General features: G+C 34.9%; 1 protein-coding gene across 1 annotated transcript; it reads right to left on the reverse strand.

The window, feature by feature from the left end:
- Nucleotides 1-880: 880 nt before the first annotated feature.
- Nucleotides 881-12,550, reverse strand: LOC110723377 (protein MICRORCHIDIA 7-like). Its single transcript, XM_021902720.1, has 20 exons — nt 11,961-12,550; nt 10,661-10,735; nt 10,493-10,527; nt 10,312-10,390; nt 9,876-9,968; nt 9,693-9,777; nt 8,251-8,326; nt 7,671-7,799; nt 7,201-7,299; nt 6,998-7,099; nt 6,287-6,448; nt 6,110-6,205; nt 5,842-5,893; nt 5,655-5,766; nt 5,503-5,573; nt 3,500-4,056; nt 2,713-2,897; nt 2,403-2,490; nt 1,841-1,963; nt 881-1,745 (listed from the first exon to the last, which is right to left on the reverse strand). The coding sequence occupies exons 1-20, from the start codon at nt 12,349-12,351 to the stop codon at nt 1,665-1,667; spliced, it is 2,691 nt and encodes an 896-aa protein (XP_021758412.1). The 5' UTR covers nt 12,352-12,550; the 3' UTR covers nt 881-1,664.
- Between the last annotated feature and the right edge of the window lie 656 nt (nt 12,551-13,206).

The following is a 13,206-nucleotide window of genomic DNA, read 5'->3' on the forward strand; positions in this document are numbered from 1 at the left end:
TTTCTTAGATAAAAATATAAACCCTAGTTCTATCTAAAATATTCTAAAATGATACAAGGAGTATAATGGGCATCCACACAATATTTCATAACAAATGTAGAATTTAGGAGAGAAAATTCCTTTCAAAAAAACTCTGTTTTAGTATAAGTCTATAGATTGGTAGAAGGAAAGGAAAGGAGGAGGGATCCATTTTTCTACTCTTTAGTCTTAAATAAACACCATTTCTCCAAAATTGAAGAGATTTAGAGGGAAAATGGAGCTCAGCTTTCCCCTCCTTTCATCTCCCCTTGACCAAGACTTTATTTGCTATCTAAACAAAATGTGATACATATTTTATCCTGAATTGGATTAAAAATCAAAACTTATCTGATTCAAAATCTACTCAAACTCGTAATGTTAACATATTTGTGATCATTCAAATTCATAATTTCAAATCAATAGAGAAACATTGACCCAACATAATTTGATTTTAACATGACCCTACCCGTCCTTAACTAATTACTTTGATTTTTTTTTTCTAACTTTGCTAACAAGTTTATTCCATTACCATTGTTAATACCTGGTAACCAAACCGGCCGTTAATGTGGTTTTTCTTAGACCATGTTTGTCTAGTTTTAGTGGAAAGCTGGAAACCTAGATCCTAGTCTAGCTCTTATGGACTTCAATGCTTTAGTTTATATAGTGAACTCTTAATTTTTCTATTTTAGTAATTTAGATTAGCCCCTGCTTTAGCTGTTACTATGTTAGAGACGAATGTCACCAAACATTGGACTAACTTAGCCTATTGTGAACATCAACCAACATCTCAACCCTTGCTTGCGATTTCAAGTTTACCTCTTAATTTCGACAAGGTTAATTATGTCTATGGCAAAAGGATCTGTAAAATAAAACATCAAAGGACTCTGAAGATATTCTTATTGCCCATCTACGTGCGTAACAATGTCAATCATCAAGTTATCAAGTTATTCCTAACACGTTCTTCTGGAAAATTTCTGTCATTCATCAAGACTAACATTATTGGAATTTATCCAATTACAGTTCCATACATTCAGTATAATTATTCACCTTTCTATGAGCAAAGGATTAGTGCGCTATTCAATCCTAAAGGATCGATGCAATACAAAGTCACCATTTAAGTGAATGGCCTCAGCTCTCTCCACAGATTCGAATCCTTTGTTTCTTTGGTTCAGTTGAAAATCCAAAACTTAGGAGTCCAGTCCAGAGTTTGAAAAGAAGCAGACAGTAACTGGTAGATGGTGTAGAGACTATCTTCTGGGTGTTATAACTACAGATAACAATGATCGTGGTTTCACTGAATTATCAGTTTTGCTGATGCCCAAGGCATGCAGCTGTGCTAGAGAAGAGCTGTCCCTGCCCAGTACTTCCTTTCACACTGCCAAATAGAAAAAAAGGACTCGTATAATACAAGCCTACAAAACCTCCCAACTCAGGCACTTGCCCACCTAATACCACACTTGAACAAGTTTGTAAGCAAGAACAACAAAGAATGACGCTGATATACTCTACTAAAATTTACATGCCAGATGATTAGTGATACACATATCTTCTAAGTCCCACCATGTACACTGCCATTGCTGAATAAAGGTTGCAACAAGGACATATCTACAGCTCCCTCACGCTATTGCGTGATTGCAGCCTATACACTAACGCCTTCCATTAGACGAATTCAGGTTGTCAAGTTGCATCACTCTCCCGCGCAACTCTTCAATTGTGTTGGATGCATCCTGCTTGGCAAAAGGATAAAATGAACAGATAAAACACCGTTATTTTTATGCTGTAAAAAAAGCAATGACATAAATCTATTAGTGAAAGAACAAACCCTTAGTCTTTTTCTCAGATTTTCCTCCTCAACATCTCGTCTGTCTCTCTCCTCTGAGAAAATGTCAATTAGACTCTCCTGCTCCTTGTTGAGCTCCTCAATTTTACATTCCGCTTCATGGAGCTGTTAGTCATAGAATTCAAAATTGAGGGAAAAATTATTTTAAAAAAAGACATTCCACAGTTACAAATAAGACAACGCATCTAATAAAATAACCATCGTGTCCATTCACAAAAGGGAGCTATAAAAGAGGAACTGTTATTTTTATTGCATGGTTTGAGATTTGTTACTATAATCATGTTACCAATTAGGAAGAAACCTAGCATATGTCACAAGAACAAAAGTGGGGCAAAGCATAGATTCATGCAAGGCTACAACCATCTGATTCAGAAAGGATTCAAGATCAAAGTACAGAAAGGAGAATTCAGAAAAGGAGGTTGATACAGTAAGGAGTCAATGAGTTGCAAGAAACAATTTAGAAAATAAGAATAGATAAATCGAATTCCAACAGCTAGAGTTGGGAAATTAGGTCGCAGTGACTAGTTGGTATAACAGATTCTACCTTTGTCTCAAGTGATTTGCATTTGCCTCTTTCAAATTGCAAGTCACGTTGCAAAGCATTCAGCTTCTCCCCATTGTTTTCCTCCAACCTAATAAAAAAGCACAAAAATGTAAGCATAAAAAAATGTATCTGAATGCCATTATGCCACATGTCATAGTATATCAGTAAAGATCCTCTATCCTATTGCGTGTCTCAACTTTAGACTCAAACTGTTCTTCACTTGCTTCATCACCAACATTACAGCTTGATGCAAAAATTAGTGAGCACAGATGGTATGGAATCAGAATCAAGCTCAGTCCAACTTTCCTACCTTCCTTTCAATACACGATTCTCCTCTTTCAACTCATCCAAAACTTGCAACTTCTCTTTCAATATACGATTCTCCTCCTTCAGCATATCCAAAGCTTGCAATCTTTCTTTCTCCTCTTCTGACTGAACCAAAACATGCAAATCAGAGGAAGATGTGGTATCCATAGCACCATTAGCACTTTTTTCCTGTCAAAAGTAATTTAAAAAAGAAAGATGGAAACTCATTAGAAACTCATCCTGTGACGCCAAACAAGGAAACCCTCTGAATTAAATTTAGCTTTCAGATATCTAGCAGGCATGATGACAACAAGGAAACCCAAACCTCACTCTAATGTGACCACCTTAACTTTACCAACCTAGCCCATGAATTTCATCAACGCAACATTTGCATTGTAAATACTTCAAATTTGATTACACTTTCAAATATTTGAGTAAAACAGCACTCAATTCAGACATGCCTCAATTTTAGAATTCAAGAATTCTTCAGTCAGAGCTCCAACTCCAGATAGATATCTAGGGAAGACCTTGCCTTTTCAAACCGCACATGGACAGACCATTTTCGCCCTCATTTAGGTAAAAACAGAAACATTTCAAAAAAGAAAACTCGATAGATAAAATTTTCACGCTAAACTGTCTTTGATCCATTTTCATATATGACTTCATAGCCACAGCCTACTTTTGACATGAAGAATCATCTGCTCATGCAATAACTATTTCTTCCTAAGTGAGCATGCATCTAATAGAACTGTGCACAAATCGATTATATACTGACAGAAATGTAAAAATACCTGTTGTACTGCACAGCTCGTTGTTCTGGAAGGAAAAGCTTTTCCTGTCTGGTCTTTGTCCGACTGGTCTTTGACAGGAGTCTTCAATGTTGAAGGACTAGTTTCAGGAGTCTTCAATGTCGAAGGACTAGTTTCAGGAGTCTTCAATGTTGAATGACTAGTTTCATTAACTCTCTTCCTTAAAACCCTAGGTAGCTCATAATTTTCAGAAGTATCTTCCAAAGACGGTGATGATGGCTCTTCAGAACTTTCTCTATCTCTGGCAGTGCGGGCATTACCATATTTCTCATTCACTGATACATGTTTTCCCGAAGTTTTCTCTGCATTTTTATCAGATGATTGCCCATTTCCATATTTCTCATTCACTGATATATGTTTTGTCGCTGTTTTCTCTCCAGTCTTGTCAGATGTATGACCATTTCCATATTTGTTATATTTTCCCACTGTATTCCCTCCATGCTTGTCAGATGTACGAGGGGAATATAGCTTATCATAATCCACGCCTCTCCCTTTGCTTTTAGCACGTGATGACGATGGAGTGTAATCAGGAGAAGAGTCTGCCATTGGCGGTTCAGAATATGAAAAACATATATTAAAACTCAAACTCCTTTTCCTAAGATAAAAATTCCAGCTCATATTATTTCAATTTTTTTTTTTTTTTTTTTTGGGGGGGGTGGGGGGGGGGGGGGCAAAATAGTACATAAATGTTTGCTACATTATCTCCTTACTGCATCCATTGAATTAAATAATTTAGATTTTAAATATAGGTTATACCTAAATCCCTCCGTTTCGCATTAGTTGCAACACTTTCTATTTTAGGCCGTTTCATATTAGTTGCAACACTACTATATTTGGAAATGACCCACCATTATTTTATAATTTCACTCTCCCACTAACCCCACTTTTACAAATATTTTATTAATTCTCTTTCCTACCAACCCCACCCACACTACTTTTTTTTTATTATTATTATTTCTATCTTTTACTAACAATACTTTATATTATAAGCCTATAAGCCTAACCTATAATTTCCTTAAACTATAAGCCAAGCCTAGTGTTGCAATTAATGCGAAACGGAGGGAGTAATTTGAAAATTTAAAACAGGAAATCTAATATTGTCAGCTTTGGATGCATATTGTGCAACGGACTACGTGGTACGAACTAAGATTGAAAAAAAGGTTGAATTGTTTGATTGATAGCTCAAAGGCTTGGGTAGGGATAACAATGGCTTTAGGCCATAACTCTCCAAAATGTTCTTACAATTTTCTGCTTCTCGATTTCCTTCCCTTACCTCCCTATTTATACTAAGGACTACCTACCCTAATAAACTAATAAAACTAGAATACCTATACTACCCCTCAAAGTTAGTCTATTACAATACTGGCCCCCTAAAGTTCCACCTTGTACCAAGTGCAACGAACTGAGTTCGGTCACCCAGCAAAGTCAGTGTAACAACACTGATTTCGGATTGTAAATAGCAAATTAATAAAGGTGAAAGCTTTAAATTGATTGATAATAGTGAAAGGGTTACAAACAATAATTTAATAGCTTAAGGCTATGAATCTTCGTTAGTGAGTTTAGCTCACAACTCTCCAAAATGGCTTTAGGCCATAACTCTCCAAAAGGTTCATACCAAATTTCTGCCTCTCGATTTCCTTCCCTTACCTCCCTATTTATACTAAGGACTATCAGCCCTAATAAACTAATAAAACTAGAATACCTATACTACCCCTCAAAGTTAGTCTATTACAGATTGATATCTTATTATTTATAATGGTTTTTTTTTAGATAGTAAAAAAAAGGAGACATTAAGAGCCCCTCCTCACCAGAGATAATTCTTTTGCATACATTGGTACACCAATTAACAAAATAAGTTTGGAAATGATTGATCACTTAAAAATTGTAATTTTTTTTACTCTAGTCAAGAAGTAACAGAAAAATAGCAACCCACTTATAATCACCACAAGTTAACTTTCATTCAGTCATTAATGATAATTATATACCTCTTTCTCCAGCTTCTATTTGTTTCTTGTTGATTCTAGGTGCATAGCCAATCTTATGACAGTAAGTTCGCCTAAACAAAGAAAAATAACAACGTTTAGATCTTGTGAAGAATATAATAAAGCAGAAATAAGAGTTGGGTGAGATAACGAACCAATAGTTTTTCTGCATTTGCACCAGTTTATTTTCCAGTCTGGCAAGAACTGTAGTGCGCTCAAACCCCTGCTTATCATGAGCTGGCTCAACAAAGTTTGCTTCTAGCACACCTGTAATACATATTTTGGCTCAGAATGCTGAACTAGATTCAACATAAAGGAGTAATGAAAGCAAAAAAGCAGCACCTATGACACCTCGGCCATCACTTCCAGCAGCACTCCAGACCCTCCAGAAAGGCTAATGCAGCAAAAGTATCCAAGAGAAAGATCATATCAGATGCAAAGTGTTTATGTAGTATCCACATAACATGTGAAAATCAGAATCATGAAAGTGAGGTATCAAGCGACAAAATTGAGGGGAGATGTTACGAATAATGTCTCCATGGTTAGAATGAATACCATACATAAGAAAACACTAGTAGGTAACACTAAAAGACATAAGTATGTAACTAACCTTTATTAGACGATTCTTATGATAAACATTAAATCCTTGAACATCAATATGAGCAGTTGCGTCTTTTACAAATCCAATAGTGACAATAGCAACCATCTACAATTAGACACACAAGAGGCGATGAGCAAAATAGCAATAAAGGTAATTAAAGATGAACATTAGATAGTGAATAATTACATCTGCATTCCTAGGAACACCATCAGCACCAGGCTGGGGACGGTACGTAACCTCCTGGCTCATCATCATGTCGTTCACTACGTTGTGGTGCTCAACATCTTTTCCTCGGATAATCATGCGGTATCTTGGTGGAAGTCTGAGATATAGAATTGATGCATAACTCTGAAGGTTGAAAAGCAGGAGTATAGTTAGAAAGGGACACTGCTAAAACAATACTAATGTCCTCACTCCACAGACAGTCAGACCTCCACAATTTGCAAAATTAATCAAATAGAAGGGAAAGCAACAGCGAAAATCTAGAGAACCATGTACACAGAGTTGATCTATGTATTCAAAAAAAGAGCTGAAGACAAGAAGCACCTCCCCCCCTCTCGGAATAATTGAAAAACCGCCATATCAAAAGCATTCATTCAAAAATTTATGTCTCTTGTGGGAGGAGGAACATAAAAAACAAAACTATTAGCAGTAACAGAGAAAATGAATAAATTTTTATCTATCATCACTTCAACTATCTAACAATTAACTTCCATGTCCAGGCTTTCACTCGAAACAATACAAACATATTCAAAACTCCGTGCTTCCTAGTCTACAGTAGTCACTGAGATATTCATCCAAAAAGTTGGAAATAATATGAAGCAACTCGCATTGATTTGCCAAGTAATTGAAACCTTTAGCATTACACAAATAAATATCAAAAGCAGTAACAATTACCCTTAATGAGTGCCTGTAAGTCAAAAAATGTTTAGAATTTGGGTATTCCTTTGCCATTTCTACGCTCTTCTCATCTCTGTTGACACCCCTAATTTGAATATCCTGTCATTTCCCATCGTCAATATTTGTTTACAAGTAGGAAAAAGAAAGACAATAGCACAAAATACAAGGGAAATAAAGAGTTCAATAAATGACAAACTTACATGTGGATCAGAGTTGAAGTCAAGTTCCAGTAGTCCTTGATCATCCTCCCAGAGGTTGTATATGATTATACGTGTACCATGGTCTTTCATTAAATTAAACTGCAGCAGTGCAAGGTCATTTTTTAAAAAGTGGCTGTTTAGGATGTAAAATTTAAAATTCATAACACACAAAAACCATGGAACCTTAAGAATTAAGGTAAACTAGAAAATTTTAACGGACAGCCAGGGATTAAAGTTAGTCTGAAATAAAAATGATAGAAAACACAAGATATTAAACTACAGCTTTATACTTGAAATATATCATGCTTTATTATGAGTCTATGAGGATATAAACTGCTCTGTGGCTCTGTAGTCTGTACCCTCAATTCCATTTACAAGAAGAATGAGAGCTCAAAAAGCAAAGCCAAAATTCAGAATACAAGAAGGCCACCAACTATTCACCTTGCAACAGCTAAAAAGTGAATAATTACCTGTTGGAGGAGTTCAGTTTCACTTGAATACGGTGACCAGTTTATCATTGTATCAACATTTCTTGTCCAATCATCAGCAGAGGACCGCATCATCTTCTGCCATTCCCTCTCTCTCATTTCATAGTCAAGCTTTGAATCCAACAGCAAAGTAGACAGGATTAGAAAAGTGCAAAAGATATATTATCAGAAAACACACAAACAGAAACTATATATTGATAACATATAGCATCAACCCTGGATTAAAGTCAACGGCATATTTCAAGTTATTCAGAACTAACAAGGGAACAATGAACCACAACAACTACATAATCAGGTCTCAGCTTACAAAACAAGTTATTGAAACCAAAGCAACTGATACTTTGATTATTTGATTATATGTTGGGTCAAATGGCCCCTCAAAGAATATACAATTATACCATAAACCAAAATCCATTTATTGATTAAATGCATTCTTAAGGGGAATGGAGATAGAGGCAATAGATTTAGAAGTGGTTTCCTTATATTATTCTTCATGTTTAAAGTAAAGAGCAACATATATATGCTAGACATAACAAAACATGAAAGAGTATGTCAACATTACAATGGGAACTACGATGTCTTCCTTTCCTGTGCTTCTCAAAAATGTGTACGACAGCAACCCAATGCTTTGTGTGATGCTGAAATGTACAAGAACATAAAATCAGAAATTATTAGATATTTGACATACAGATGATGGAAACTATAAATACTTACACGCTCAAACAAGAGAATGTTAAATGTAAAAGACAATGACCAACAAGAAAAGCCTTTCTGCCCCTATTGTAGCAATTGGTTAAATCGCAACATGATCCTTATTGTCCAGTCTAGTTGGTCAGAAGAGGCAATGTCAAAATCTTCAGGAATATGTAGGAAATCAAGACATAATTCGAGCACACAATTCGTCAAAAAAATAATAATAAATAAATAATAAAAATAAAATAGAATGAAAAAAAATCGAATTTCAACACCATTCTAATCTCCTCAGTTTGCACTAGACTTGGGTGTGTGCAGAATACAAGGTTTATCATTTAGTACAAGAATCAGACTGAGTTTCCCAAAAACAAGAAACTGCCACAAGATGACCATCTCAACAGGAATTCTGCTTACTGGATAGTTTCATACCCTCTTGAATCAAATTTCTATGTTTTCCCATTCATTCATCATATTAGTCCATCAGTCATCTCTCTAAAACTATATTTTTTACAATAAAACAAGTGTAAGAATCAGGAACTTTAATTCCAGATCAGATGATTGAATTTACTTAGTTTTTCCAATTGCAGAAATAAGGGATGTTGTTGTGAGATTCATCATTAAAACCTACACCATATATGTGCACATGGGGTTTCCGGATCAGATAAGTAATTTACTTAGTTTTTCCAATTTGCAGAATTAAGGGAGGTTGTTGTAAGATTCATCATTAAAACCTAAACCAAATCTATGCACATAGGGTACACAGGAAATGCTTGGTTGATATATTATGCTATCATAAATGAGATACAGAACAGTTGCAACAAAAAAATAGTATATCTCAATCAAATGCTCATGAGAAAGACCTAATTAGATAGGCATTTCTAAAGCCTTCACTCTTCACCTTGCACTTGAAAACAGTTTTCATCATTTTTACAAGTTGTTCACAAGTGGCTTGTCTAAAAGTGATGAAATTGAAAGACAACTACAAGTTCCATATGAAGCATAATTAGTACGAAAATTATATGAAAATCAATAGATATATTTGTGTAGGACAAGCATCCCCATGTGTACATAATGAAACATAATTTCTGCATTTCTGCATTAAAATTAGAGACAAAGCAATAAAATGCTTATTGTCAAACCTAAGTTTTAAGACTTAAGCATATCTTAATGGATAAAGTCAATCTTAGTAACTTAGTGGCTCAACATATGTCCTGGTAGATGAAATTCCGTAGAAAATCTATAAGGGAATCCAAACTGTGACACAGAAAAACAAAAATCACTACTAGAAAAAATTGCAATTTTCAAACAAACCTTTTACCATCTTTTCCACAGCTGCGTGAGAAGACAATAACATCAGCTCCAAGCCTCATAGTACTTGTCTTGAAACCATTGCCATCTTGAAAGATAACAGATAAGAACATGTCAACAGTCTAACACAACAGGAAAGCCAGACACTTACTGAAAACAAACATATATACAGCAAAGTTCACTTACATTGCCCAATTGTATTCGCCAATTTGCTCTTTGCAGAGTACCCCAAGGACATACATTGACGCATTTTATCAGGATCCATCCCACCACCATTATCTATATGAAAGGTTACCAACAAACTCAGAAGAAGTTTGAGATAGTTAAGTCCATAGCAATTCAGCATTTAACAGCCACATTGACTATAATGTTGAAAGCACATCATAATAATTCAGTATATCAACTAAAAGCCATCATTCATCATAAAAAGATGAGGTCGTGATAATTTTATACCCAGAAGTTCCAATTAGATTTCATTAATCATTGTAAGAGGCATATGATGGCCAAATAGATTCGAAGTTAGAAAATGAAGTGAATAATGAATAGAAATGAAAGTGCATGAATGCCTATAACAATACTGCATCAAAGAGGCATGCTACCACTTCAATAGTTCAATCAGTACCTTCAATCAGCAACATTTGATTCCCATCTTTCTTGTTTATAAGCATATCTACGTTGACAAATGTTGCTCCATTGCAGACCTAACAGTAAAAAAAATCAGAACCTTAGTCATTGCAGACAAAGTAGACACTCTGAATAGGACATGTATTCAATAGTTAATCATACACAAAGAGGCCAAGTACCTCATCCAATGAATTGTCCAACAGCTCCGCAAAAGCTACACAGAAAAGTGAATGCGATAATCTCATTAAATAAACAAAAGAAGAGAGGATTGAGAAAATTAATAATACAAACATTTAGAGATTATGCAAAGAGGACTTCCACAGATAAAACATATAGAATGTTCTTACCTCCAAGAGCCCACTTATGACTTGTGGCATTAGAATGCAGAAACTTGGGGTGAACCCTAACATGATCCATTCCACCTGCAAAATGATTAAAAGTAATTAAAACACGTATCCTGCTAATGATTGATTAGCAGTTAAATTACAGAGAAGGTTTTAATTACTTGTAAAACCAGACAAAAGTGATCACAAAAAGCACTGAATTGAAAGAAAAAGAGCATAAAGTTCAAATTACAAATGTAAAGGTCTATCATGACAATTTAGTTGTCTAATGGAACAATCAGGTAACTCAATAATCCATAAATGTTCTCCATTAATGTGAAGGGCATTGGTTTTGTCCCCTTACTCCATCAATGTATGTCCTCTATAATCCATAAAATATACTCTCCTTTAAGGGTTCTTTGTTCTGTCAATTAACATAGGAGGAACTTGAGCTTTTGTTGAGCATATGGCTATTGAGTATAGAGGCTATAACCAATTAGAACTTCCTTCTGTATACAAATTCAAATTTTAAGCAGCAATCTGCTTTTCTTAGAAACCAACCCAACACCATTATGAAACATCAAAAGGCACACATAACCACATAGGGTGTACGAACCATCTTAATATTAAAAAAATAATAAAAAAAAAATTCCCCTCTAGAGAAAAATAATCATTTAATCTTCAGATGAATTACCAGAATTCATGATCAAAGCAAGACCTCTCTATTAACCCCACGAAATTAACCATAATAAATTGTCTATAATTAGATGTATGATTCAACAAGCATTCAGTGCCCAAAAAGAATCACTTATTTCCAAGTTTTCAATCTTCCAAACTAGTATTAATAAATCACAAAACCATATTATGATTATTATCTCTCTCCTTTCGCCACGAAAACCCTCCCCAGTTCCATAAGAGAAACTCAATTTGCAACGAAACCCTCCACACTTCATGAAAAAATCTCACAGACTAAACAATCAATCTACAATATATCACTACAAAAATCACAATTTACCATCCAAATCCTCATTAAACCACTACAAAAATTATTCTCGCGCCATTAAAAACAAAAACCCAGTTACTTGAAATCAAAATACCAACCAACTCAACTTCCCATAAACCCAGTTACTTCCAACAAAAACCCATTATAATACAAGGATCAACTTTCAATTAAATACATTCTAAATCTTCAAGCAACGAATTTCACACACATTTACTTAAATTCAACAAAAATCACACAACACCAAGAAACAAAAAACCTAAAAACAAACCAGCTGGAAAAAAAAAACAAAAAATTAAATCAAACCCAGAAGGAAAAAAAAACCTGTATTATTATCCCACTTAGCACAAGGAGCACCCTCATAATCACCCGCCTTCCAAAACTGCTTATTCCCCTGCGAGCTCACCGGAACCGCCGCTAACGGCGGCGGAAGTAGCAAAGAAGACTCCGGCAACGGCGGAATGGGATCGAGAAACCCCGGCGGAAGAGAACCATCACCAACCTTCTGCTTTTTCGCCGGAAAACCGTCATTAGAGGAACTCAAAGCTCTTTTCTCGGCACCAACATCGCCGGCGTCATCGTCATCGCTGAGATCAATGACGGGAGCAGGCGCCGAGGAAGGAGTAGCAGCATTGACGGCTCTGTCTCGCATTCGTTGGAAGAGAACTTCGTATTCTTGCTTGACTTGTACATCCATGGCAGAAGATTTTTGCATGGAAGAGAGAGAAAGTGGAAGAAAGAGGAGAGAGAAAGTCAATTGGAGTTGAATTGAATTGATTTTTTAGATCAGCAGAAAATATTGAATAAGAGGGAAGATGAAAAGAAAAGAAAAGTCGGTTTTTTTTTGTGTGTGTTCAAATTTGATGGAATTTAATGTTATTTTTTAAAGGGGAAACAATAAAGGGAAAATTTACGGGTAGATTTTTTTTTTTTTTTTTTAAGAAAATTTTGTAATTGTAACGACGGAGTGGTAATTATGGCGGATTGGCGGGGTAATTAAGCGTTGCTTTTGAGAAGGTTAATGGCGAGTAAGATTATGAGAATTGGATAATGAATGAATGTGATTAATATTAGGTTGGTCTAATTAATCATTTAATCGTATTAGAGATGTCTAAGAGATTATTTGGTTCATGTCTTTGAGCAATTGGGCCTTTCAGGGCATATGGTTTGAGTTTGTTTTTTATTTTATTTTTTTTTAAATGAAATGAATCTAGGGGTGGTAAAACAAAAGGAAAGAATTAAAAATAAAGAAATCGACTAGAGCTTTGGAGGAAAAGGAACAAAATACTCTTTAAAGATTTAACAGCTTAGCATGATTAAATGGAGATTTAATATTTTGGAATCAATTAAATGATGATTTGATTTCTAAATTACACCTAATATTAGCCGTAAATTGCCCTTTAAATATCAAAAATTCCATTGGTTATTTAATTTGTTTCAGGAGTTTAATTGGATTAATTTGACACATTATCTTTTTTATGATTAATTGGATGCATGAAAAGTTGTTTTGTATGAATTTTGATTGAATTTATGAGAACCCTATATTGAAATTGAATTGGGAAAATTTATT

This window comes from Chenopodium quinoa, unplaced genomic scaffold (genome assembly GCF_001683475.1).
Source record: "Chenopodium quinoa cultivar QQ74 unplaced genomic scaffold, ASM168347v1, whole genome shotgun sequence".
NCBI classification, from domain to species: domain Eukaryota; kingdom Viridiplantae; phylum Streptophyta; class Magnoliopsida; order Caryophyllales; family Amaranthaceae; genus Chenopodium; species Chenopodium quinoa.

What these genes read in the sequence shown, in the direction of transcription:
- LOC110723377 (XM_021902720.1), bottom strand. Translation starts at nt 12,351, where the DNA reads ATGCAAAAATCTTCTGCCATGGATGTACAAGTCAAGCAAGAATACGAA. An exon ending in TGTGGAAAAGATGGTAAAAG is followed by an intron (nt 8,327 to 9,692) that starts GTTTGTTTGAAA and finishes TGTACATTTCAG; the next exon opens with CATCACACAAAGCATTGGGT. An exon ending in CAAATGCAGAAAAACTATTG is followed by an intron (nt 5,574 to 5,654) that starts GTTCGTTATCTC and finishes TTCTTTGTTTAG; the next exon opens with GCGAACTTACTGTCATAAGA.